The sequence below is a fragment of the Talpa europaea genome (genome assembly GCF_964194135.1).
Source record: "Talpa europaea genome assembly, chromosome: 9".
Taxonomy (NCBI): Eukaryota; Metazoa; Chordata; class Mammalia; order Eulipotyphla; family Talpidae; genus Talpa; species Talpa europaea.
The window spans coordinates 117,477,491-117,502,721 of record NC_140076.1 but is presented as its reverse complement, the minus strand read 5'-3'; the positions used below and the strand labels follow the sequence as shown (position 1 = coordinate 117,502,721).

Sequence of the window (25,231 nt, the reverse complement as noted above, 5' to 3'; positions counted from 1 at the left end):
GGAATCTGACAGAGGAGGCGTCAGGACACGCCGCACGGGGACGACGAGCCCAGATCATTCAGCTCCAAGACATTGTTGGGTCCTGGGGAGCAGGAAAACGGGGACACGCACACCCCATCTCCCTGCACACCCGTCCCTGTGGGGCCTCCCCAGACCAGGGCTGTGCTGGAGGAGCAGGGACAGGCTCTCCAGGGTGGGGAGGGGCTGGGCAGGGTCCCGTGTCCTCTGGGGCTGTGCCCAGACAACCTCTGGGAGGTGTGCTGGGCGGAGACGCTGGGGCCTGGGCAGGAGGCAGGAGCAACAGGACTGTGGCGGTGGGGAGGAGCTGTTAGTCTGGCTATGAGATCAACCAGAGCAGAATCCTATGATCACCAAAATGTCCTCCTTCCCGATCCCAGATCGAGTGTGATAAATGCGCGTTTCTGGAGCTGAACGCAAAAGGCTCAACAGAGTGAGAGACATGGAGTTGCTCCACTCCACAGCCTCAGAGTGACCACTGGGACATGCCTGTGACTGTCCTTGCAGGTGTCATGTTTTATTCAGCTTCATGTTTTTACACAGATGATGATGGCTCCAGGGGTGACGAATCTCACGGCACTGACAGAATTCGTGCTCCTGGGGTTCCCCACCCAGGGCACCATGGGCTTCTTGCACCCGCTGCTCTTCTCCCTGGTCTACCTGGGCGCCCTGCTGGGGAACGGGCTCATCGTCCTCATCACCACCCTGGACCGGCACCTCCACACCCCCATGTACTTCTTCCTGAGGAGTCTGTCCTTCTCGGACCTCTGCTTCATCTCAGCCACGATCCCCAAGTCCATCGCCAACTCTCTGAGGCACAGCGGCTCCATCTCCTTCCCGGGCTGTGTCCTCCAGGTCTTCATGGTGATTATTTCCATAGTTACAGAGCTTCACCTGCTCACGGCGATGAGCTTTGACCGCTATGCTGCCATCTGCCACCCGCTGCACTATGAGGTCATCATGAGCAGGAACAGGTGTGTGCAGCTGACAGCTGTGTCCTGGCTGGCTGGGGGACTCCATGCTGTGATGCACACAGCTGGAACCTTCTCCTTGTCCTACTGTGGGTCCAACGTGGTCCACCAGTTCTTCTGTGACGTCCCCCAGTTAATGGCTATTTCCTGCTCAGGAAATTTAATCAACGAACTTGCCCCTATTCTCACCAGTGTAGTGACGGATTCCTTTTGTTTCATTTTCATCGTCATTTCCTATGTCCACATCTTCTCTGCTGTCAGGAAGATCCCATCCACAGAAGGGAAGGCCAAGGCCTATTCCACCTGCCTTCCCCACCTGCTGGTTGTGGTGCTTTTTATCTCCACTGGATTCTTTGATTATCTGAAGCTGACATCAAGGACCCCGTCCATGTCTGACCTGGTCATTTCTATGTTCTACACGGTGGTGCCCCCCACCTTTAATCCCGTCATCTACAGTCTGAGGAACCAAGCCATGAAGTCGGCCGTAGGGAGACTGATGAAGGGGAGACTCACCAAAATGTAATCGAGAAGATGACCTCATGACTCAATTATGAGACATTTATTTTAAATTTTCACATTATTGTCTCCTTCATATTCTTTTCATTTCATATTTTTCCATTGTATAATTTAAATATATATGCTCATTTTTAAGATATATTTACGATGACTTCATGTATTCTTCAGCTCATTCACTCGATTACCATTGATTGTTCCTCTTTTTTAACACTTATTTGCACTTTAATATTCTCTGTACAATGAAGGTTACCTAACTTCAGCATCTGTCTGCTGGTCTACATTTCCGTGCTCTCGGCCGAGGGGCGATGGTTGGGTTTCATCTCAGTTGTCAGCAGAAGTTCTCTCACTGGGCAGCATCTCCTGTCTCTAAGGCACTTCCCCTTTCATGTTACTGACTCTCGTGGTCACGTGTGGGATCAGGGGCTACGGGTGGGACAGAGGCCCCTGTACTTGGTGAGTGAGGCCTTCATCACATAAGGAAGGCCTGAGGGCCCAAGTTGGACACTGAGTGGCCACGACCTTCTGTGGACAAGGACCCACACACGACGGGATAGAGAACCTCCTGGAGGCTCTTGTGTGGGTGCCACCGGCATTTACCATAAACACACTCAGCGCACAGTGGACACCAGAAATAAGACAGTGGCTGTGAAAGCTGTTAATTTCATGTGCAGTATAATTACTGAAAATTTACTAAAATAGTGAGTAGGGTTTTTCAAGAAACAATAAAGGAACTTTGGAAGCTATAATGGTAAAAAAAATGCTAGCTAGTGGACTACACAATATTCTAATATTTCCAGAGATAGTTGAGGAAGGGTGCGCACAACATCACGCTGCACTTTCCTCGTGTGTTTATCCCCATATATTTAATTTCCTAGAATTTCTGGGAATTTGAGGACAATATCATTTTGGCCACATTATTATGGGATCTCAGAGTGTTTGCGTTTCCATGTGGAGTAGGTCAAATGAGAACCTCATCAGATTTACATATCATAAATAACACTATCATTTATTGTAGATGCAAAGACAAAGAATTTGAAGAAGATTTAAATTGGGAAGTGGAATGCCCAAGTGTGTGGCTGCTGTCTGGCCTCAGCTCTTGTCTGCTGACTGCATTGACCCCTGCTTGTCCATCTGTGACGTCCAACGTTTGAAAAGTTCACACCAAAATATTTCATGATAATATGCAGTTCCATCTGGATATCAGACATTTAACTCATTCTCAGACATTCATGCTCTGAGGGTGCTAATCAGGCTGACCTTGCCTTCAGCCCAGGCAAGGCCCATGTGGGCACAATGTCTGACTGGAGGCAGCCAGGAATGGTTAAAAGATGGCAACATCTCCATCTTTGAACTTCTGGGTTGACAACCTGCTACTGTTCTTTTAAATCACTGGCATTTATAATTTTTCTGATGATAGATAACATTCTTATTATTAATTCTAGTTACTGTCATAGTTTACAGGTCAATAAAAGTTATGGGCTATCAAGAGAAGAAGGTTATGGGATATAATGAGAATTCAATGCACGTATTGAATGAAGAAGCTGAATCAGACTATTATAAAAATATACTGAGACTATTCATTGCCTCCAATTTGTCAGTTTTGTGTAACATAATTAAAATTTTTTAAATAATAAAACATTAACTGTCTCTCGGTTGTATGGATTTAAACATTTCAGCACAATTAAAGCTGTTGTGGACAATGTAATATACACTAAGAAAACAAAAGATTCCACTGAAAAAACAAATTAAAATAATAAGCCACTTCAGTGTAGTTGAAAGTGTAAAAAAATCAAGACACAGGGCCTCCCCGGTGGCGCAGCAGTTGAGTGCTGGGCTACAAAGCTGCCTGCATCCTCCACAGTGCCTGTTCAATCCCCGGCCACCGACAAGGGTCCCTCATGGTGCGCAGACCTCTCCTGCCAGCCGCTGCTCCCCTCAGCAGTGTACTTCGTCAGTCTGCCTGTTCTGTTCCCGGCTCTGGCTCGGGTGAGTTCTCTCACCCTCCTGTGCTTCTGACTGTACCCAGTGCTTGTATAAATAAATAAATAAATAAATAAATAGATAGATAGATAGATAGATAGATAGATAGATAAATAAATAAACAATCAAACAAACAAATAAATAAATAAACACAATGTTGTCAACTTGTGTTAACTTAATAAATAAACCAACCTTTAAAAAAACAACACAAAAAAATCAATTGCCTTCTATATGCACAAAATTAACTAGAAAAGAAGTTAAGAAAACAATCCCACATACAATAATGAGATGAAGTACCATGGAGTAAACATAACAAAGGAGGTAAAATGCAAAGAAAAGAGTAAGATATTGTTAATAGAAATAGAAAAGACAGAGAAATGGAAAGATATTCCCTGCCCTTGGCTTGGGAGAATCAACATACCAAATTTGAATCTGACCCAGAGCAACTTACAGATTCAGTGTAATCCCAATAAAATCTTCAATGGCATTTTCCAAAGATATAAAAAAAAAATTGCTCAAAGTTCGCCCATGCCAGGCCCCTTCTGGCCTGCAGTCCAAGCCCAGAGGAGGAGCGGGAACCCACCGCCAGGGCAGAGTTGGCACGCAGGGAGTGCGTCCCCACATCGACACTTTAGAACAGGGACAATTCTTCAGTAAAGACTGCTTGAAACCGGCAGAAGGCTCCCAGAGGAACCAGAGGTGAGCAGGGAATTTCGCCCATGCCAGGCGCCTTTTGACCTGCAGTCTGAGCCCAGAGGGGGAGCGGGAACCCACCACCGGGGCAGAGAAGTTGCTCAGGGGAGCATGTCCCTGCATCGGCATTTTAGAACAGGGAACTTTCTTCAGTAAAGACTGCTTGAAACCAACAGATGGCTCCCAGAGGAGCCAGAGGGGAGTGGAGAAGTTCGCCCAAGATGCCGGCCAGTCCCAGCAATACAGTGTCCGAATGCATACGGCAAATTAGAAAACAGACACTAGGGAGTAGAAGAACCACGCACAACCTAGCAACTCCTCAGGAAAAAAGCACACCACAAAAAGAAAACCACCCCCCAGATTGCAACGACAGTAACATGGAAGAACTTCTGAGCCTTCCAGAAAGAGAATTTAAAATTGCCATGATTAAAAAACTGGCAGAAGTCATAAAGGAAAACAATGATAAGGGGAAAATAATCAATGAACAGAAGAATAAAATTGAGTCCCTAAAGAGGGAAGTAAAAGAAATGCAGGATATCAAAGAATTAATGGAGGCACTAAAGAACTCTTCAAAAAACAATGAAAGCAGAATAGATGAAATGGAAGAAGGAATAAGTACGCTTGAAGACACAGAAATAAAAAGAAACAAAACAGAAAAGGAAAGAGAAGTACGAAGGAAAAAGACCGAAGAAAGACTTCGGGAACTATCTGACTCCATGAGGAAAGGAAATATAAGAGTTATAGGAATACCAGAAGGAGAGGAGAGAGATGTAGGAACAGAGAAAATATTCAAGGAGATAATTGAAGAGAACTTCCCAAACGTGAAGAAGGAGCTGAAAATTGATATACAAGAAGCAAGAAGAACACCAAACTTCCACAACGAAAGGAAAAATACAGCAAGACACATAATAGTAAAGCTCCCAAGAATCCAGGACAAGGAAAAAATAATGAAGCTGACAAGAGGGAAGAAACAGATAACATACAAAGGAAAACCAATCAGGCTGACATCAGACTTCTCCGAAGAAACACTATGGGCAAGGAGTTAGTGGAGGGATTAGTCAACAGACTCCAAGAAAACAGATGCCAACCAAGAATACTCTATCCTGCAAAGCTCTCCTTCCTCTATGAAGAAAGAATAAGGACATTCCCAGACAAACAGAAACTCTGGAATTTCATTACATCTAAACCCCCACTCCAAAAAAATACTACAAGGAGTCCTAAAACCAGAACTTCACAGAGACGAAAAACAACAAAAGGAGGCCAAAAAAAAGTTATTAAAAGAATAAATAAATAAAATCAAAGGAAAGCCAAACACAATGGCAAATACAGATGCTAACATATCAATATGTCAATGGACTAAACTCTTCAATAAAAAGATACAGAGTCACAGGATGGATTAAGAAACAAAACCCAACCTTTTGCTGTCTCCAGGAAACATATTTAGCTACAAAAGATAAAAATATACTCAAAGTTAAAGGATGGATGCAATCCTACAAGCAAATTGACCAAAAAAGAAAGCAGGAACAGCTATACTTATATCAGATAAATAAGATTTGAAACTCAACAAGATGAAAGAGACTCCAATGGTCACTACATTATGATCAAGGGGACAATACTTCAAGAAGAAATAACACTCATTAACATATATTCACCAAACGAAGAAGCACCAAAATATATCAGACAACTATCGTCATCTCTGAAAACAGACATCAGAGAAAACACATACGTAGTGGGAGACTTCAACACACCACTATCAACAATGGATAGATCAACGAGACAAAAAATAAGTAAAGACACTAAAGCTCTAAATAAGGACCTAGAGCACTTGGGCTTAACAGACATCTATAGAACACTAAACCCAAAAAAATCTGAGTGCACATTTTTCTCAAGCGCACAGGGATCATTCTCCAGGATCGATCACATACTGGGACACAAGACAAACATCAACAGATACACCAAGATTGAAATCATACCAACCATCTTCTCTGACCATGAAGGCATCAAACAAGAAATAAACCATAAAAATAAGGCAAGGAACTCTCCTGCCTCATGGAGATTGAAAACCACACTACTGGAAGACCACTGGACTAACGAGGAGATCAAAGAAGAAATTAAAAAATTCTTTGAATTGAATGACAAGGAGGACACCAATTTCTAAATGTATGGGATGCAGCAAAAGCAGTAATAAGAGAAAATATATAGCAATAGAGGCTCACATCAAGAAACAAGAAAGAACTCAAAGAAACAACTAATCTCGAAGCTCAAAGATCTAGAAAAAAGAACAACAAAAAAAACCCCAAAACCAGTAGAAGAAAAGAAATAATAAAAACCAAAGCAGAAATAAATGAAATCAAAACAAACAAACAAAAAAAAATCCAAAAAATCAATGAAACCAAGAGCTGGTTCTTTGAAAAAATCAATAAAATAGACAAACCCCTAGCCAGGCTCACAAAAGAAAAAAGGGAGAAAGCACAAATAAACAGGATCATAAATGACAGAGGAGAAATCACAACAGACACAGCAGAAATCAAAAGAATAATCAGTAACTACTACGAACAGTTATATGGAAACAAGTTCAACAATCTAGAGATGGACAAATTCCTACAACTCTACAATCACCCAAAGCTAGAGAAAGAAGAAATAGAACACGTAAACCGACCAATTACAAGCAGTGAAATTGAAATGGTAATCAAAAACCTCCCCTAAAACAAAAGCCCAGGACCGGATGGATTTACAAATGAATTCTACCAGACATTCAGAGACAAATTAATACCTATTCTTCACAAACTCTTCCAAAAAATTGAGAAGGAAGGGACAATACCAAACACATTCTATGAAGCCAACATTACACTAATACCAAAACCGAACAAGGAAAACTACAGGCCAATCTCCCTAATGAACACTGATACAAAAATCCTCAATAAAATTTTAGCTATCAGAATCCAACAATGTATCCATAAGATAACTCACCACGACCAAGTAGGATAAATTCCAAGGACACAAGGATGGTTTAACATCCAAAAATTAATCAACGTTATCCAACACATCAACAAGAAGACATATAAAAACCATATGATAATATCAATAGATGCTGACAAAGCTTTTGACAAAGTGCAACACCCATTCATGATAAAAGCCCTTGAGATTCTTGGGATACAAGGAACATAACTCAACATCATAAAGGCCATATATGACAAGCCAACAGCCAGTATCATTCTCAATGGTGAAAAGCTGAAAGCAATTCCATTAAGATCTGGAACAAGACAAGGATGTCCACTCTCACCACTGCTTTTCAATATAATACTGGAAGTCCTAGCCAGAGCAATAAGACAAGAGAAAGACATACAAGGAATCCATATAGGAAAAGAAGAAGTCCAACTATCACTATTTGCAGATGATATAATAATATACATAGAGAACCCCAAAAACTCCACAGAAAAACTAATTCAACTCATCAATCAGTTCAGTAAAGTGGCAGGATATAAAATCAACACGCAAAAGTCAGTAGCCTTCCTATACACAAACAATAAATCTGAAGAAGAAGAAATAAAAAAAAAACCATCCCTTTTATTATCAAAACAAAAAAAATCAAATACTTGGGAATAAATCTAAAAAAAAGAGGTAAAGGACCTATACAAAGAAAACAATAACACACTGTTAAAAGAAATAGAAGAAGATACAAAGAAATGGAAAGACATCCCCTGCTCATGGATTGGAAGAATAAACATTATTAAAATGGCCATCCTACCAAAAGCAATATACAGATTCAATGCTATTCCAATCAAAATTTCAATGTCATTCTTCAAAGAAATAGAACAATTATTGATGAAATTCATATGGAATCACCAAAAACCCCGAATAGCCAAAGCTCTCCTGAAAAAAAAAAAAAAAGAAGGGAATGGAGGCATCCCACTCCCAGACTTCAAACTCTACCACAAAGCCATAATCATCAAAACTGCATGGTATTGGAACAAGAACAGACACACAGACCAATGGAATTGAATAGAAAATCCAGAAACAAACCCACAGATTTATGGTCAACTAATCTTTGACAAAGGATCAAAGGCTATGCATTGGGGCAAAGAAAGTTTGTTCAATAAATGGTGCTGGGAAAACTGGGTCGCTACATGCAAAAGAATGAAGCTTGACCACTACCTCACACCATACACAAAAATCAACTCAAAATGGATTAAAGAACTAGACAGAAGACCTGAAACCATAAAATACATAGAAGGAAATATAGGCGAAACACTACGTGATATGCACATCAAAGACATCTTTACAGACACATCACCCAAAGCAGTGATAGTGAAGGCAAAGATCAACAGCTGGGACGACATCAAATTAAAGAGCTTCTGCACAGCAAAAGAGACAATAACAAAAACAAAGAGAAACCCCACCAACTGGGAGAACATTTTTGCACCCAACACTAATGATAAAGGACTGATCACAAAAATCTGCAAAGAGCTGATGAGACTCAACAACAACAAAGAAAATAATCCAGTCAAAAAATGGGCAGAAGAGCTAAAAAGAAACTTCTCTGAGGAGGAAATGCAATTGGCCAACAGGCATATGAAAAAATGTTCAACATCACTTGTCATCAGGGAAATGCAAATCAAAACTACCATGAGATACCATCTCACACCAGTGAGAATGGCACATATTAAAGAAACTAGCAACAACAAATGTTGGCCAGGGTGTGGAGAAAAAGGAACTCTCCTGCACTGTTGGTGGGAGTGCAAACTGGTCCAACCACTATGGAGAGCTGTGTGGAGATTTCTGGATTTCCATAGGATCCAGCAATTCCACTCATAGGTCTTTACCCAAAGGACACAGAAACATCAATTTCAAAGAGCACCTGCACCCCCATGTTTATAGCAGCACTGTTTACAATAGCTAAGCTCTGGAAACAACCCAAATGCCCAAAAATAGATGACTGGATCAAGAAGATGTGGTACATATACACCATGGAATATTACTCAGCATTCAAAAAAGATAAAAACATGAATTTGCAGCAACATGGATGGCGCTGGAAGGGATCATGCTCGGCGAAATAAGCCAGAAAGAAAAAGAAAAATACCGGATGGTCTCACTCATAGCAGGAATCTAGAAAACTTAAATAAGGGACCAGGAAAATGAATAACTATAAGAAAGTGAAAATCAAAATCAACAAACAACTATGAACCAGAAACACTCTATGGGGTGTGGTGGGCGGGGAGTGGAGGGGTTGGGGTCAAAATAAGGGGGTTGCAATTGTATGGGGAATATAAAAATAAAATTTATAAGAAAAATAAATTGTTCAAATGTATTTGCAACCACAAAGACCCCAAACGGCCAAAACAAACCTGACAAAAATGAGGAAGCATGGTGAAGGCTGCACATTCCAGACTCCAGTCCATACAATAAAGCTCTGATAGTTAAAGCAGCATGACACTGGGACAAAAACAGTCAGGCCGGTCACTGGAATATAACGAGGGCCAGGAACCCACCCTCATCAGGAGGGACAGTGACCCTCCAGCAGAGGAGCCAGAACAGGCCCTGGAGCAGGAAAGTGGGGAGACGGTGCTGGGAGAAGCAGACAGACACACGCAGCAGAGTGAGCAGGTCCTACCCCACTCCCTGCAGATGAGGAAATTCAAGCAGATAAACGCCTGTTTCCATAGGTGACGGCACCATCGTCATGCAGCAAACCTAAGCACATGACACCATGAGCAGAAACCCTAAAATACTGTTTCCTAAAGATTAGAAACAAATGATCCCAACAAAAGGACAATTCTAATGCAAGTGCAGGGACAGGGGCTGGGGAGGAAAAGAACCGCAGGACACACAACTTCAGAGACGAGTAAAGTTTCTCTTCCCGCAGGGCTGGGGACCCCCGTGGTCATTCACTACTGCTGGACGTCCATTGTCTTTCCACCCCACTCCCCCTCCCTGGGCTCCCTCCTGCCTCTCTCCATGTCCCTTCCCTCCCGCCTCAGGCCTACCCGCATCCCCCTCACGCCCATCCCCAGGGCCTCTCCGTGAAGGGCACACGGCGGGGGGGTGGGTGACTGGCGACTGTCCAGCTGTCTAGACAGGGACTCAGGGCACTGTTATGACGGATGGTGCCCACCACGGCGGACACGACAGGTGGGGAATGGAACCTGGACATGAGGATTTGCCTGTTCACGTCCATAGAGGCGTGAGCCAGACACAACATCACATCTGCACACCGAGTGTGATAATTACTCGCTGAGATGCACTGCAGGACGCTCCAATTAACACTCAAGTAAACACACACTTTCCCTCGGGAGGAAGGTACCTGAGGGCTGGAATCTGGACAGTGTCCAACCCCTGGACACCAGCTCCAGAGCTCAAGTAGCCCAGCCCTGAGGCCCTGCTCTGTCCAAGAGGCGGTGCAGGACGGGGTGCGACATCCTGTGAGTGCTGAGAGGCTCCCCACGAGCCCCGACCATGGAGTGAGAGGCCGGGACGCCCTCTGTCCCGCCATGGGGACAACCTCAGGAGAGAGACTCGACAGGGCAGCAGGAACTTCCCCCCCAGACTGCAGGTATCTGCCCCCAGCCGTTGGCAGGGGAGAATCCACTCACACTTGAGGGTTTTCAGATCAAGCTTCATGTTAGACTGGAGAAAGCACCACAGTTAAACTATTCACTTTGTAAATCACAACAACTGATGCTGACGGGGCCCAAGTCCTCATGTCCCACTGCCCTGTCACCCTGGGTGTGACTCAGGGAGAGAAAACATATTCCCTTGTAATTTAAGATGCTCAAAGATATTGACTTTTAGTACATTGAGCATATTAGAAGATTTTGACTTATGGGAGATGTGATGATTATTGCTTCGTATGAGGTCGTAACCTCAACATACTCAGTGTGTTTCAGATAGTAAACAAAATCACAAAGTTAATGCAATAAAATGGTATCGAAAAAATTTCAGAGCAAAATAAAAATATTTGTTGTTAAATTCAAAATGCTATGCCCGTTGGTCCTACACATTATGACAGATATGAGCCAAGTAGAAAATCAAAAACTCTTACGGCAACATGTTGACGGCTTCATGGCTCTGACACTAGCATGAGGCTGCAGGGACGTGTGACTATTTGTGGACGTGAACTTGGGATTCTTCCCCAACTCCATCACTCAGGGATTGTTAGCGATTTTGTAAAATAAATCACAGTATTTAAACAGGGCCTGGAGGAGATATATGACAAATGGTATTTTATGATTTTAAATTTTTATATAAATCACTCAATAGGTGTCAACATCATTAACAACCAAGTACCCAAATTTATTTCCTTGTTTTATTAAATTATTTGGCATTATTCCCACCAATGTATTGCAAATATTTTATATCATCACATTCCAAACATCCTTCCTTCACCAGACCTGCCCGTCCATCACCCCCACAGAGGGGGGAGAGGGTGAGATTGGGGGGTGGGAATAGAAGAGCGGGCAGGGCTGCCCCGTGTCCAGATGTCCCCACCCACACATGAGCCTGGGGTGAAAAACAAACTTGAATGAGGGGGACCCGGGTCCCTGGGACCGGCAGGGACAGCCACACGCACAGACTGTCTGGCTCGGCCCTGGAGCGTCCATCCTGCAGGAGGAACATGTGGATGTGACCATGGGAAGAAGTAGCTGCAGGAGAAACCACCTTAGCTCCTCCAGTAAATGGGACAGGCAGGAGCGGTCACCCTCTCAGCACACACAATGCAGGGGCGGGGGGCAGTCAGTGCTCAGATGGCAACATGGGCGCGCGGGACACCCCACCTACTGCTGTGCTGATGAACATGGGCACCGACCAGGAACAGACTTGGGACCATCAGTGTCCACTTGGTCCCAAAATATGCACCTGGAGCTGCAACTGGCCTTTGTTTGGCTGGAACTTGGCAGCTGAGATCCACAGGCCAGATTTGGCCGAGCTTGAACGTTCACGTTCCTGAGTCTTCTTGGAGGGTCCCCTCCTGGGAGGTGCGCTGACCTGGGGCCCAGGGTTGGCAAAGGAGGGGCCGGGGTTAGGGTTTCAGGGGTGCCCAAGCACAGGACGGGGTGAGACGGGAGGAGACTGCTCAGGGGGCTGAGGTCAGTTGAACTCTCTGCCCTTTAGCATCTCCCACAGGCGGCGTGGAGAATGGTGGCACCTGTTGGTCACTGAAGCTGGTGAGGCCGAGCAGAGCAGGAGCTGAGATCCCTGCGGGTGTGGTGCCGACCAGGGCACGGAGAGAGGTCAGTGGGGAAGGACAGTGCTGGTCACCTGAAGAGACACCGCGGGTCCAGCACTGGTAGATGGTCCTGGCACTTTATTCCTCTAGATGTTCATGCAGTGATGGCTCCAGGGGGGACGAATCTCATGGCCGTGACAGAATTCATCCTCCTGGGGTTCCCCACCCAGGGGACCATGGGCTTCCTGCACCCGCTGCTCTTCTCCCTGGTCTACCTGTGCGCCCTGCTGGGGAACGGGCTCATCGTCCTCATCACCACCCTGGACCGGCACCTCCACACCCCCATGTACTTCTTCCTGAGGAGTCTGTCCCTAACGGACTTCAGCCTCCTCTCAGCCACAGTCCCCAAGTCCATCGCCAACTCTCTGAGGCACAGCAGCTCCATCTCCTTCCCGGGCTGTGTCCTCCAGGTCTTCGTGATGATTTTCTCAGCAGGTTCAGAGCTTTACCTCCTCATGGTGATGAGCCTTGACCGCTATGCTGCCATCTGCCACCCCCTGCACTATGAGGTCCTCATGAGCAGGAACAGGTGTGTGCAGCTGACAGCTGTGTCCTGGCTGGGTGGGTGTGTCATGTCTGTGATGAACAAAGCTGGAACCTTCTCCTTGTCCTACTGTGGGTCCAACGTGGCCCACCAGTTCTTCTGCGACATCCCCCAGTTATTGGCTATTTCCTGCTCAGGAAATTTAATGAGTGAACTTGTCCCCATTCTCATCATTGTGGTCTGGGGTTGTGCTGTTCTATTTTCATCGTCATTTCCTACGTCCACATCTTCTCTGCTGTCAGGAAGATCCCATCCACAGAACGGAAGGCCAAAGTCTACTCCACCTGCCTTCCCCACCTGCTGGTTGTGGTGCTGTTTCTCTCCGCTGGATTCTTTGCTTATCTGAAGCCGACCTCAGAGACTCCATCCACGTCTGACCTGGTCATTTCTACGTTCTACACGATGGTGCCCCCCACCTTTAATCCCATCATCTACAGTCTGAGGAACCAGGCCATGAATTCGGCTGTGGGGAGACTGATGAAGGGGAGACTCACCAAAATATAATAGGAAGATTAGTTCATGACTCTATTACAGACATTTATTTTAAATTTTTTCATCATGCTTTATATTCTTATATTACGTTTAATTCCATTGTATAATTAAAAATATATGCTTATTTTTTAATTATATTTAAGATACTTCATATACCCCTATAGCTTATATTTTGCTCTTTTGAGCACTGAATGTTTTTTGGTATTCTGTGTGTACTGGGGTGATTGGACCTCAGCATCTTTCTGCTGTTCTCCATTCTGTGCTCTCGGCGGAGAAGGGGGATGGTTGGGTTTCATCTCAGTCGTCAGCAGAAGTTCTCTCACAGGGCAGCATCTCCCGTCTCCATGGTGCTTCCCCTTTCATGTCGCTGATCAGGGATCACTCATGGATAGTGAGTGAGGCCTTCACATAATAAATAAGGCCTTGGGATCTGTAGTAGAATCTGAGCAGTCATGACCTTCTGTCGATAAGGACCACACGTGATGTGGTAGAGACCCTTCGGGAAGCTCTGGTGTGGGTGCTGACGGCGTTTACTGTAAACACACTCATCTTACAGTGGACACCAGAAATAAGACAGTGAGTAAAAGCAGTTAATTTCACGTGCAGTATAATCACTAAAACATTACTAATATGTTATGGGTAGGGTTTTTTAAGAAACAATAAAGGAACTTATTGGGAAGTGAAATACCCAAGTGTGTGGCTGCTGTCTGGCCTCAGCTCCTATCTGCTGACTGCATCGACCCCTGCTTGCCCATCTGTGATGTCCAATGTTTGAAAAGTTCACACCAAAATATTTCATGATAAAATGTAGCTCCAACTGGATATCAGACATTTAACTCATTCTCAGACATTCACGCTCTGAGGGTGCTAATCAGGCTGATCTTGCCTTCAGCTCAGGCTGTCCCATGTGTGCACAATGTCAGATTGGAGGCAGCCAGGAATAGTTAAAAGATGGCAAAAACTCAAAATATAATCTTCTAGGTTGACAACTTGCTACTGTTCTTTTAAATCATTGGCGTTTTAATTTATCAACTGATAAATAACTTTCTTAATATTAATTGTTGATACTGTCATAGCTTACTGGTCAATAAAAGTTATGGAATATAATGAGAATAGGTTTGGGGATACAATGAGAATTCGAAACATGTATTGAATGAAGAAGCTGAATCAGACTATTATAAATTTATACTAAGACTGTTCATACTAAGACTTATAAATTTATACTAAGACTATAGTAAGATTATTCATTTTGTCACCTTTGTATAACAGAATTGAAATTTTTAAATAAAACATTAACTGTCTCTAGGTTGTATGGCTTTAAGCATTTAAGCACAATTAAATTTGTTGTGGACGTATAATACACACTAAGAACACTAAAGATTCCACTGTAAAAACAAATTAAATCAAGAAGCCACTTCAGTGTAGCTAGATTACAAAATCAACACACAGAAATCAATTGCCTTCTTATACCCAAAAATTGAACTAGAACAGAAGTGAAGAAAACAATCCCACTTACAACCACGAGACTAAGTACCATGGAGAAGACACAACTAAGGAGGTGAAGATACAAGAAAAGGGTAAGGCATCGTTAAAAGAAATAGAAAAGACAACGAAATGGAAAGAGATTCCCTGCTGTGGGCTTGGAAGAATCAACATTACCAAATGCCCAACTGACCCAGAGCAGTTTACAGATTCAATGAAATCCCAGTAAGGACTTCAATGTCATTCCCCAAGGATATAAAACAAGCATTACAGAAATGCATATGCAACAACCAAAGATCCTGACAAATATGAGGAAGCTGTGTGGGCAACATAATGTACACTAAGCAATAAGCCACTTCAGTGTCATTGCAAACTTACAAAATCAACACATGAAATCAATTGCCTTCTTATTTGCAAAAAAGAACTACAAGAGAAGTTAAGAAAACAATCCTACTTATAACCACGAGACTAAGTACCATGGAGTAAACATAACTAAGGAGGTGAAGATACAAGAAAAGAGTAAGACATTGTCAAAAGAAATAGAAAAGACAGAGAATTGGAAAGATATTTCCTGCCCTTGGCTTGGAAGAATCAACATTACCAAATGCCCATCTGACCCAAAGCAATTTACAGATTCAATGCAATCCCAATAAGAAATTCAATGGCATTTGCCAAAGAGGTTAAAAAAAATACTTAAATGAATATGGAACCACAAAAGACCCCAAACACCCAAAACAACTCTGATAAAAATGAGGCAGAATGGTGGAGGCAGCACATTCCAGACTCCAGTCCATACAATAAAGCTCTAATACTTAAAGCAGCATGGCACTGGGACAAAAACTGACACACAGAGCAATGGATTATAATGAGGGCCCAGGAAAACACCCTCATCGAGATGGACAGTTACTCTATGACAGAGGAGCCAAGAGCCCGCACTAGAACAAAGAAAGTGGGGAAATGGTGCTGGGAAAAGGAGACAGACACATGCAACAGAAGAAACCAGGTCACTGCCCCACACCCTACAAAAATATAAACTCAAAACAGATAAACACCTGTTTGCAAAGGTATGAAGTCACCATCTTCATGCAGCAAACCTAAGTATATAACACCAAGTGCAGAAACCCTAATACTCCACTCCATTTTGTTAAGGTTAAAAGTAAAATTATTCAAACATAGTAACAGTTCTAATTTAAATTCAGAATTACAGGTGCTGAAAATGGAAATTTTATTAGAGATTAATAAAGTTTCTCTTTCCGAAGGGCTGGTGATCCCCATGGTCACGCACTTCTGCTGGACGTTCATTGTCTTTCCAACCCACTCTTCCTCCCTTGGCTCCCTCCTGCCTCTCTCCATTTACCTTCCCTCCCACCTCCTGCATTTCCACATCCCCCCTCATGCCCATCTCCAGGGCCTCTCGATGAAGGGCACACGGTGGGTGATGGGCAACTGTCCAGCTGTCTAGACAGGGACTCTCGGCACTGTTATTACTGATGGTGCCCACCACGGCGGACACGACAGGTGGGGAATGGAACCTGGAAGTGAGGATTTTCCTTTTTTTTAAAAAAAGAAAAAGATTTATTTATTTTTATACAACAGTGGAGTACAGGCCAGAGGCGCAGGAGGGTGAGAGGATTCACCTGAGACTGAGCAGAGAGGGAGCGGAACACGCAGACAACAGAAATACACGGCTGAGGGGAGCAGTGGACACAACAGGAGTGGTCTGTGGCACCCTGTGAGACCCTCGCTGGCCTGCCGGGATCAAACACGCACTGCTGAGGCAGTGGACAGATTCACAGTGTGGTGCTCGGCCCGCTGCACCACCAGGGAGGCCCAAAATAGGATTTTGTATTCACATCCATAGAGGTGTGACCCAGACACAAAATCACATCTGCACACCGAGTGTGATAATTACTCGCTGAGACGCACTGCAGGACGCTCCAATTAACACAGTCAAGTAAACACACACTTTCCCTCGGGAGGAAGGTCCCTGAGGGCTGGAATCTGGACAATGTCCAACACGCGGACACCAGCTCCAGAGCTCAAATAGCCCAGCCCTGAGGCCCTGCTCTGTCCAGGAGGCAGCGCAGGATGGGGTGGAACATCCTGTGAGTGCTCAGAGGCTCCCCACGAGCCCCGACCATGGAGTGAGAGGCCTGAAAACCTTCTGTCCATGCCATGGGGACAGCCTCAGTAAAGAGACTCGACACAGCAGCAGGAACTTTCCCCCCTAGAGCAGGTATTTGCAGGGGAGAATCCACTCACACTTGAAAGTTTTCAGATCAAGCTTCATTTTAGGCTTGAGAAAGTGCCGCAGTTAAACTATTCATTTTGTAAATCATGACAACTAATGCTGACGGGGCCCAAGACGTCATGTCCCACTGCCCTGTCAGCCTGGGTGAGACTCAATGAGAGAAAACATATTGTTATTTGAGGATCTTCCACAAATATACCATTTTAATATAATCATCATATTGGATGTTTCATGAGTGGTTTTAGCATACATCTATTATTGTGTATTAAGTGTTAAATGGAATCACAAAAACTAATCATTATTTTGTAACTAAGAAGACATTCAGGATGAAATTTCAAAATATTTATTGCTGAATTTCAATTTCTTGTTTCTTTTTGTTCCTAAATATTGACAGATATGAAGAAGAAATGCAACAACTTTTATAACAATATTTTACTACTTCATGGCTCTGACACTACAGTGCAGGTGGCAGGGACATCTGACTATTTATGGACGTGAACTTGAGAATTTTCCCCAACTCCATCACTCTGGGATTGTTAGTGATAGAAAATAAAGTCACACTAATTGACTAGAGAAAGAAGAATCTATATCAAAATTTACATCAGTTATAATATGTACTTTAAAATCACTCAAAATATGTCTACAAATTTAACCATGTGGTATCCTTATTTTTTTTGTTTTATTAAAATATTTGGAAATATTTCCACTAATGTATTTTTATCAATTTATTCCCCACATTCTCCTAAAAATCCTGCCTTCACTAGGGCCTGCCGCTCCATTATTTCACAGAGGGAGGAGAGGAGGAAAGTGGGGAGTGGGAGAGTGGGCAGGGCTGCCCCGTGTCCAGACGTCCCCACTCACGCACGGACCTGGGGGGAGGAACAAACCTGCACCTGGGGGACCCGGGGCCCTGGGACTGGCAGGGACAGCCACACGCACAGACCGTCCGGCTCAGGACAGGAGCCGCCTCCTCCCTGCACAGACGTGCATGAGTCTGAAGGGGACAGAGGGGCCGGGAGGGACCCGGGGTGGACGAGCCCATCCTGCAGGAGGGACGTGTGGGGGTGACCCAGGAGGAGACTCTGTGGGAAACGTGGTCTCTGGGTCCTCAGATGTGGGGAGTCAGAGGCAGGGAGATGAGGAGACGAGGGGACGGACCAAGAGGCAGCCGTGAGGCCACAGGGGCAGGAATCTGACAGAGGAGGCGTCAGGACACGCTGCACCGGGAAGCTGAGCCCAGATCATTCAGTTCCAAGACAGTGTAGGGTCCTGGGGAGCAGGAAAACAGGGACCTGCATACACCATCACCCTGCACACCTGTCACTGTGGGGCCTCCCCAGACCAGGCTGTGCTAGAGGAGCAGGGACATGCTCTCTAGGGTGGGGAGGGGGCTGGGCATGGCCATGTGACCTCTGGGAGATGTGCTGGGCTGGACGCTGGGGCCTGGGCAGGAGCAGGAGGAAGAAGCAGGGGGCTGGGGCAGTAGGGAGGGCCTGTGAGGTTTGTTGACACAATGGGATTCTAATGTGTACAATTTTTGGTGAAATGTTGGTCTTTCACCAATTTCTGAAACAAGTTCAGAGTACCTAATAATGACACATTTACATACATGGAAATATATGTACATGGGGTTGAATAATGAAATTTATGCAGATGATGGTATTTGACTCAATAGGACCTAGAAGGAGAAATTACGTAGAAAGTTGATTGAATTGTTATCATACCATGATAAACCATATGCTCAATGTTGGCTGATTTGACAATTTCTTCCTGTTTTCTGTTTTCCCCAGATGATGGCTCCAGTGGTGCCAAATCTCATGGCTGTGACAGAATACATCCTCCTGGGCTTCCCCACCCTGGGGACCATGGGATTCTTGCACCTGCTGCTCTTCTCCCTGGTCTACCTGTGTGCCCTGCTAGGGAACGGGCTCATCATCGTCATCACGACCCTGGACCAGCGCCTCCACACTCCCATGTACTTCTTCCTGAGGAGTCTGTCCTTCTCGGACCTCTGCCTCCTCTCAGCCACGGTCCCCAAGTCCATTGCCAACTCTCTGAGGCACAGCAGCTCCATCTCCTTCCCAGGCTGTGTCGTCAGGTCTTTATGTTGGTTATTTCAATAGCTGCAGAACTGCCATTAACCCACTATCGCTAACACCTGAGGTCTTGCACATGTGCCTATGATTGTGGACACTTGGGCCCAGAGAGCATGGAGCATGCACATATGTTAATTGGGACCCCTGTGCCAAGGGATGATGGGTTGAGTCAACTGAGATCCAGAGGGAGGGGAGACAGTCCCAGAAAGCTGAGGGAGAGAGCTGGTCTGTTCCCTGACACAGCATGAAAGCTCTAAATATCTACATGCAAATATATACTGAAGGCTCCAAAATTATCTTTGCGTCTGTGAGAGATGACAATGACCTACCTGGCTTTGAATGGTTGAAAAACAATTGGCGTAGTTGGCAGGATATCACTCCGAGAGCAGACATACCACGTGGCATCTACAAATGGAGTGAAAGACAACATCAGAGTCACTGGGAACCACAGATGGTGGCCAAAGTCCAAGAATAGCTAAAGTTGCTGCAGGAGCACAGAAGGTGGACAAGGCCTGGGAGATGGAGGACAAGCACTGGGAACACCTGAGACCTCATGGGGAAGAGAAGACAGCCCTGCGAAGACCAGCCCACTATACCCCTGAGGGAGCAGAAAAAAGTAGGACCCTATCCATCATTCAGAGCTTGCCCAGTGACAAAGATGACACTGACTTACTTGCACAAACAATCCTGCCAGAAGACGAACTTTGGGACCTGGGGGTGGACAGAATCATTTGCCCACCATAGGAGATGAAGATCAAAGAATGGGCCTGTCAGCCTTGGTGGCTTAAAGCAATCTTATCTGCTGCCCGGCACTCCCAGGGCCACAGGGTGGCTGTGCCAGGCACTAGGGAGCAGTGAAAAATCCTGAAGGGGTGGATTATAGGGTATATGAGGTAAAAGTCAGGCTTTTTGCCCCCTCCTGCCATTAGCCTCTGTGGCTGGCACCCAAAGTCTTGTACATGTGCATGTGAGTGTGGACACCTGGGCCCAGAGAATATGGGACATGTGCTTATGTAAACCAAAGGATGAAGAGGTATAAGGGCAGCGTCACTCTGAGATCCAGAGGGCAGGGAGACGGCCAGAGAAATGCTGAGGGAGAGAGCTGATCTGTCCCCTAAGTCATTGTTAAAGACCTGAAAAGTCTACCAAGGCCACAAAATTATCTTTTCACATGTGAGAAATGACTATGACCCGCACGGCCTGGAAAGGCTGCAAAACGTGGCCCTAAAGAAGGTTGCCAGAGCCTGTGTTTGAAGATAAATTAGCCTTTCAATGACGGATGGGTAATGTGGTCAATTCTAATGTTATTGGAGAAGCCATTTTAATATTTGTGCACAACTACAGAAAATAGAAGCAATAACTCTTCTGGTCACTGCAGAATAGTGAGATATTTATTTAGATGACCAGGGAATGGTTGAGGATGTTGTGTAGGAAGAGTCTCAGCCCAGCCTCTCACTCTCAGCCAAGCGTACTGCCTGGGATCCATCCCATGGAGGGGCTGATGGTTGTTCCCCTCTAAGTGTGGGCAGGATGCGGAGACTATAACCTGGACTAACCGCCCCCCCCACAATCTAGTCAATACTGTGGCATAATCTACTTGATAAATTATTCATTTCCCAAAGCATTGAACACAGCCAAGGCCACAACACACAAAAGGCCTCTTGCCAGGTGTTTGAAGACACAGTATGCATGACGTCAACCCCAGGAACTTCACACCATGCACCACCCCACAGAACCACTCCAACTGCAATGGCCCCTCGCCTTGTGAAGACAAAGGAGAAACACGCTCACTGGCAGCAGCGATTCAGATTCAAACAAGACTTGTAGGCGCTGAGAATGGCCCAGCTAAAAATAAACAAACAGATGCACACACAGAGTAAACCCGGGATGACATGAACCATGCCCACTTCAGAGGATCCAGTTTTCTTCCCTCTGTCATTCAGTTCTGTTGAATTTCTCTTTGTCTTCCTTCCCTCTTTCCATCCTACTTTTATTCTTTCCATTCCTCCTGCCTCAACCTCTTCACACCACCTGCCAGGTCCTCATGAAGGGGGCACGGTGGGTGGTGGTGACTTTCCAGCTCCCTGGACATGGCTCATCCGTGGCTCTGAGGATGGGGCCACATCCGGGTCCCCTCCCCCGATGCCAGTCAGTGGAGGATGATGCAGTCTGAGGAGGAGGAAACATGGTCCTGCTCGCGGAGTCTCTTGGGACCCCGACTGTGCCAATGACTCGGGAGGCTTATTACCGTGGACGTCGTTGAGAAGTCCTCGGGGACAAGGGACACCCCCGGCCCCGGGCGAGGTCCCTAGGAAGGGAAGCATGGACATGTCAGGGCCCGGGGGCCGCGGGAGACAGAGAGAGTGAGCCCTGAGGCCGATCTGTGGAGTCTGTGTAACGGAAGCCTGGACCCCAGACGGCAGAGGCCATCACAGCAGAGGGCAGCGGGTAACCGGGCCATCAAGTGAGGTTTGCTTTTCCTGTCTCTGTGAGGGCGAGTTTTGTGGGAAGCAACTTCTGGGCCAGTGGGCGCATCACGCCAGACTGGATGTGTCAGTCAAATAATTTATATAAAAGTAAGTTTTTAAAAATTTTAATTTACTGACATTTCATTTAGCCCATACATGAAAGTGTTGGCATTTCAACATGAAATATTTGTTACTGTTTGTGTTTCTAAGGGTGGCTTTTTTCCTTTTTTGGGGTAACATTGTTTACAACACAGTATCATTTCAAAATGCATTTTGCACTTCAGAACAACAGTAGTTAAAATACGCATCTTATAATTTATTAATTTATAATAAATTATAAAAGTGGATATAGCTCAGTTTCAGAAGGCCATGTTGTTCTGGGATGAGTTTCTAAGAGAGAAAATATAATTTCATTTTAAGGTGTTCCACAGATTATGATCTTTCCTGCATCTGCATTTACTATTTTATAATATTCTGACATAGGGTATATAGGGCAATAATTGTTTCATGAGTAATTTTTTTAACATTTAGCACTCTGAGTTGAAAGCATATGAATATAAATGAAATCACATTTAATAGAAGTATTTAGGGGGCAGTGAAGAAAATCTGAATAGGAAATTTAAAACAATGCTAATTGTTTATAAAGGGAAAGCTAAACTATCACATGCCTAAAATATTATGACAATAAGGGAGTCAGACAGAAATACATGACTTTTTCTCGTGATCAATGTTGATCTTCCTATTTCCTTCACACTAAAGTGATAGACACATGTGGAAATCTGTCTATTCTGGACCTGATCTTGCTTATATATTTTTTGAAAGATTTATTTATTTATGTATACAAGAACTGGGGTACCGGTCAGATGCGCGTACAGTGAGAGGATTCACCAGAGGCAGAGCAGGGAACAGAACAGGCAGACTGATGAAATACACTGTTGAGGGGAGCAGTGGACGAGGTAGAAGAGGGACCCTCACTGGCCGGCCAGGATCCAACCTACGCTGCAGAAGCTGCAGACAGCTTCACAGCACCACGCTCAAGCACCTGCGCCCCCAGTGCAGCCCTGACCTTCCTTATATTTTAACACCACACAACAACAGAGCTATGTAAAATATAACTTTGTCCATATAAATGTGTATTCTACATCACTGAAAGAGTTTTTTCAGAGGCTACATGTTTTTAGTTTATTATTTCTCCTATACAGTAAAATAGCTGGAAATGGTTCTCTTATCTGTTACAATAATTATATATTACCCCATATTTGTAAAATTCCTGCCCTCCCCAGAGCCTGCCCCTCCGTCAACCCCACAGAGGGGAGAGGGGATGACATAGGGGAAGGAGGAGGAGAGAGGGCAGGGCTGTCCCGTGTCCACATGTCCCCACTCACGCACGGGCCTGGGGGGACGAACAAACCCGCACCCGGGGGGACCCGGGGCCCTGGGACCGGCAGGGACAGCCACACGCACAGACCGTCCGGCTCAGCTCCGAAGCGGCCTCCTCCCTGCACAGATGTGCATGAGTCTGAGGGGGACAGAGGGGCCGGGGAGGGACCCGGGGGTGGACAAGCCCATCCTGCAGGAGGGACACATGGGTGTGACCCAGGAGGAGACTCTGTGGGAAACGTGGTCTCTGGGTCCTCAGATGTGGGGCGTCAGGGGCAGGGAGATGAGGGGATGAGGGGACAGACCAGGAGGCAGCTGAGGCCACAGGGGCAGGAATCTGACAGAGGAGGCATCAGGACACGCCACCCGGGGACGTGGAGCCCAGATCATTCAGTTCCAGGACAGTGTCGGGTCCTGGGGAGCAGGAAAACGGGGACCCGCACACCCCATCTCCCTGAACACCCATCCCTGTGGGGCCTCCCCAGACCAGGGCTGTGCGGGAGGATCAGGGACAGGCTCTCCACAGTCGGGAAGAGCTGGGCATGGTCCCGTGTCCTCTGGGACTGTGCCCTGGACAACCTCTGATGGAGGCGTGCTGGGCGGAGATGCTGGGACCTGGGCAGGAGCTGGGCCAGCGGGCATAGGGCGGTGGGGAGGGGCTGTCAGTCTGGCTATGAGATCAACCAGAGCAGAATCCTATGATCAGCTGAAATGTTCCTCCTTCCTGATCCCAGATACAGTGTGATAAAGGTGCACTTTGGAGCAGAACGCAAAAGGCTCAACAAAGAGCAAGAGACATGGTGCTCCTCCACTCCACACCCTGAGAGTGACCGATGGGGCACACCTGTGCCTGTCCTTGTAGGTGTCATCTAGACTCAGACTGGAAGGCTTCACTCATGTTTTATTCTACTTGATATATTTATACAGATGATGGCTCCAGGGGTGACCAATCTCACGGCCGTGACAGAATTCGTGCTCCTGGGGTTCCCCACCCAGGGGACCATGGGCTTCTTGCACCCGCTGCTCTTCTCCCTGGTCTACCTGTGCGCCCTGCTGGGGAACGGGCTCATCGTCCTCATCACCACCCTGGACCGGCACCTCCACACCCCCATGTACTTCTTCCTGAGGGGTCTGTCCTTCTCAGACCTCTGCCTCATCTCAGCCACGGTCCCCAAGTCCATTGCCAACTCTCTGAGGCACAGCGGCTCCATCTCCTTCCCGGGCTGTGTCCTCCAGGTCTTCATGGTGGTTATGTCAGCAGGTACAGAGATGACCCTGCTCACGGTGATGAGCCTTGACCGCTATGCTGCCATCTGCCACCCCCTGCACTATGACGTCATCATGAGCAGGGATAGGTGTGTGCAGCTGACAGCTGTGTCCTGGCTGGGTGGGGGTCTCCATGCTGTGATGCACACAGCTGGCACCTTCTCCTTGTCCTATTGTGGGTCCAACGTGGTCCACCAGTTCTTCTGTGACATCCCCCAGTTATTGGCTATTTCCTGCTCAGAAAATCTAATGAGTGAAATTTTCCCCATTCTCATTAGTGTAACATTGGATGTGGGTTGTTTGACTTTCATCGTCATTTCCTATGTCCACATCTTCTCTGCTGTCAGGAAGATCCCATCCACAGAAGGGAAGGCCAAGGCCTACTCCACCTGCCTTCCCCACCTGCTGGTTGTGGTGCTGTTTCTCTCCGCTGGATTCTTTGATTATCTGAAGCCGACCTCAGGGCCCCCGTCCATGTCTGACCTGGTCATTTCTATGTTCTACACGATGGTGCCCCCCACCTTTAATCCCGTCATCTACAGTCTGAGGAACCAAGCCATGAAGTTGGCTGTGGGGAGACTGATAAATTGCCAATATTCCAAGATGTGAGATATCACAATCTATAATTATCACCCATGATTAGTTTTTCCCTCTGACTCTAGATGTCATTATTTATAAAGTACAGATTTCTTGCATGGGGATTTTTCCTTTTCCAGAAATTTATATTCTCGTATTCTTCCATAAGCTTTAATTTCCTAAATGCTGCTCTCATTTGCCAATCCTCCAACTGTGTGATGTTCATAAAGTGGATTCCCACTCATGGTTGAAAACAATGTATGTGGCTTAGAAA

General features: G+C 45.7%; 1 protein-coding gene and 1 pseudogene across 2 annotated transcripts in view; both read left to right on the top strand.

Annotated features, from left to right (window-relative positions):
• The window catches only part of LOC311176885 (olfactory receptor 14A16-like), a 30,301-nt pseudogene extending 6,542 nt beyond the window's left edge, over positions 1-23,759 (top strand). The window contains exon 2 of the transcript in view: positions 23,601-23,759. The product of the transcript in view is annotated as an olfactory receptor 14A16-like (transcript). The remainder of the gene's footprint in view (positions 1-23,600) is intronic.
• Positions 23,760-24,117: 358 nt separating this feature from the next.
• Positions 24,118-24,990, top strand: LOC311176884 (olfactory receptor 14A16-like; the record flags this gene model as incomplete). The annotated part of the gene is made up of 1 exon (XM_084242522.1): positions 24,118-24,990. One exon carries the CDS (start codon positions 24,118-24,120, stop codon positions 24,988-24,990), a length of 873 nt encoding a protein of 290 aa, XP_084098648.1.
• Between the last annotated feature and the right edge of the window lie 241 nt (positions 24,991-25,231).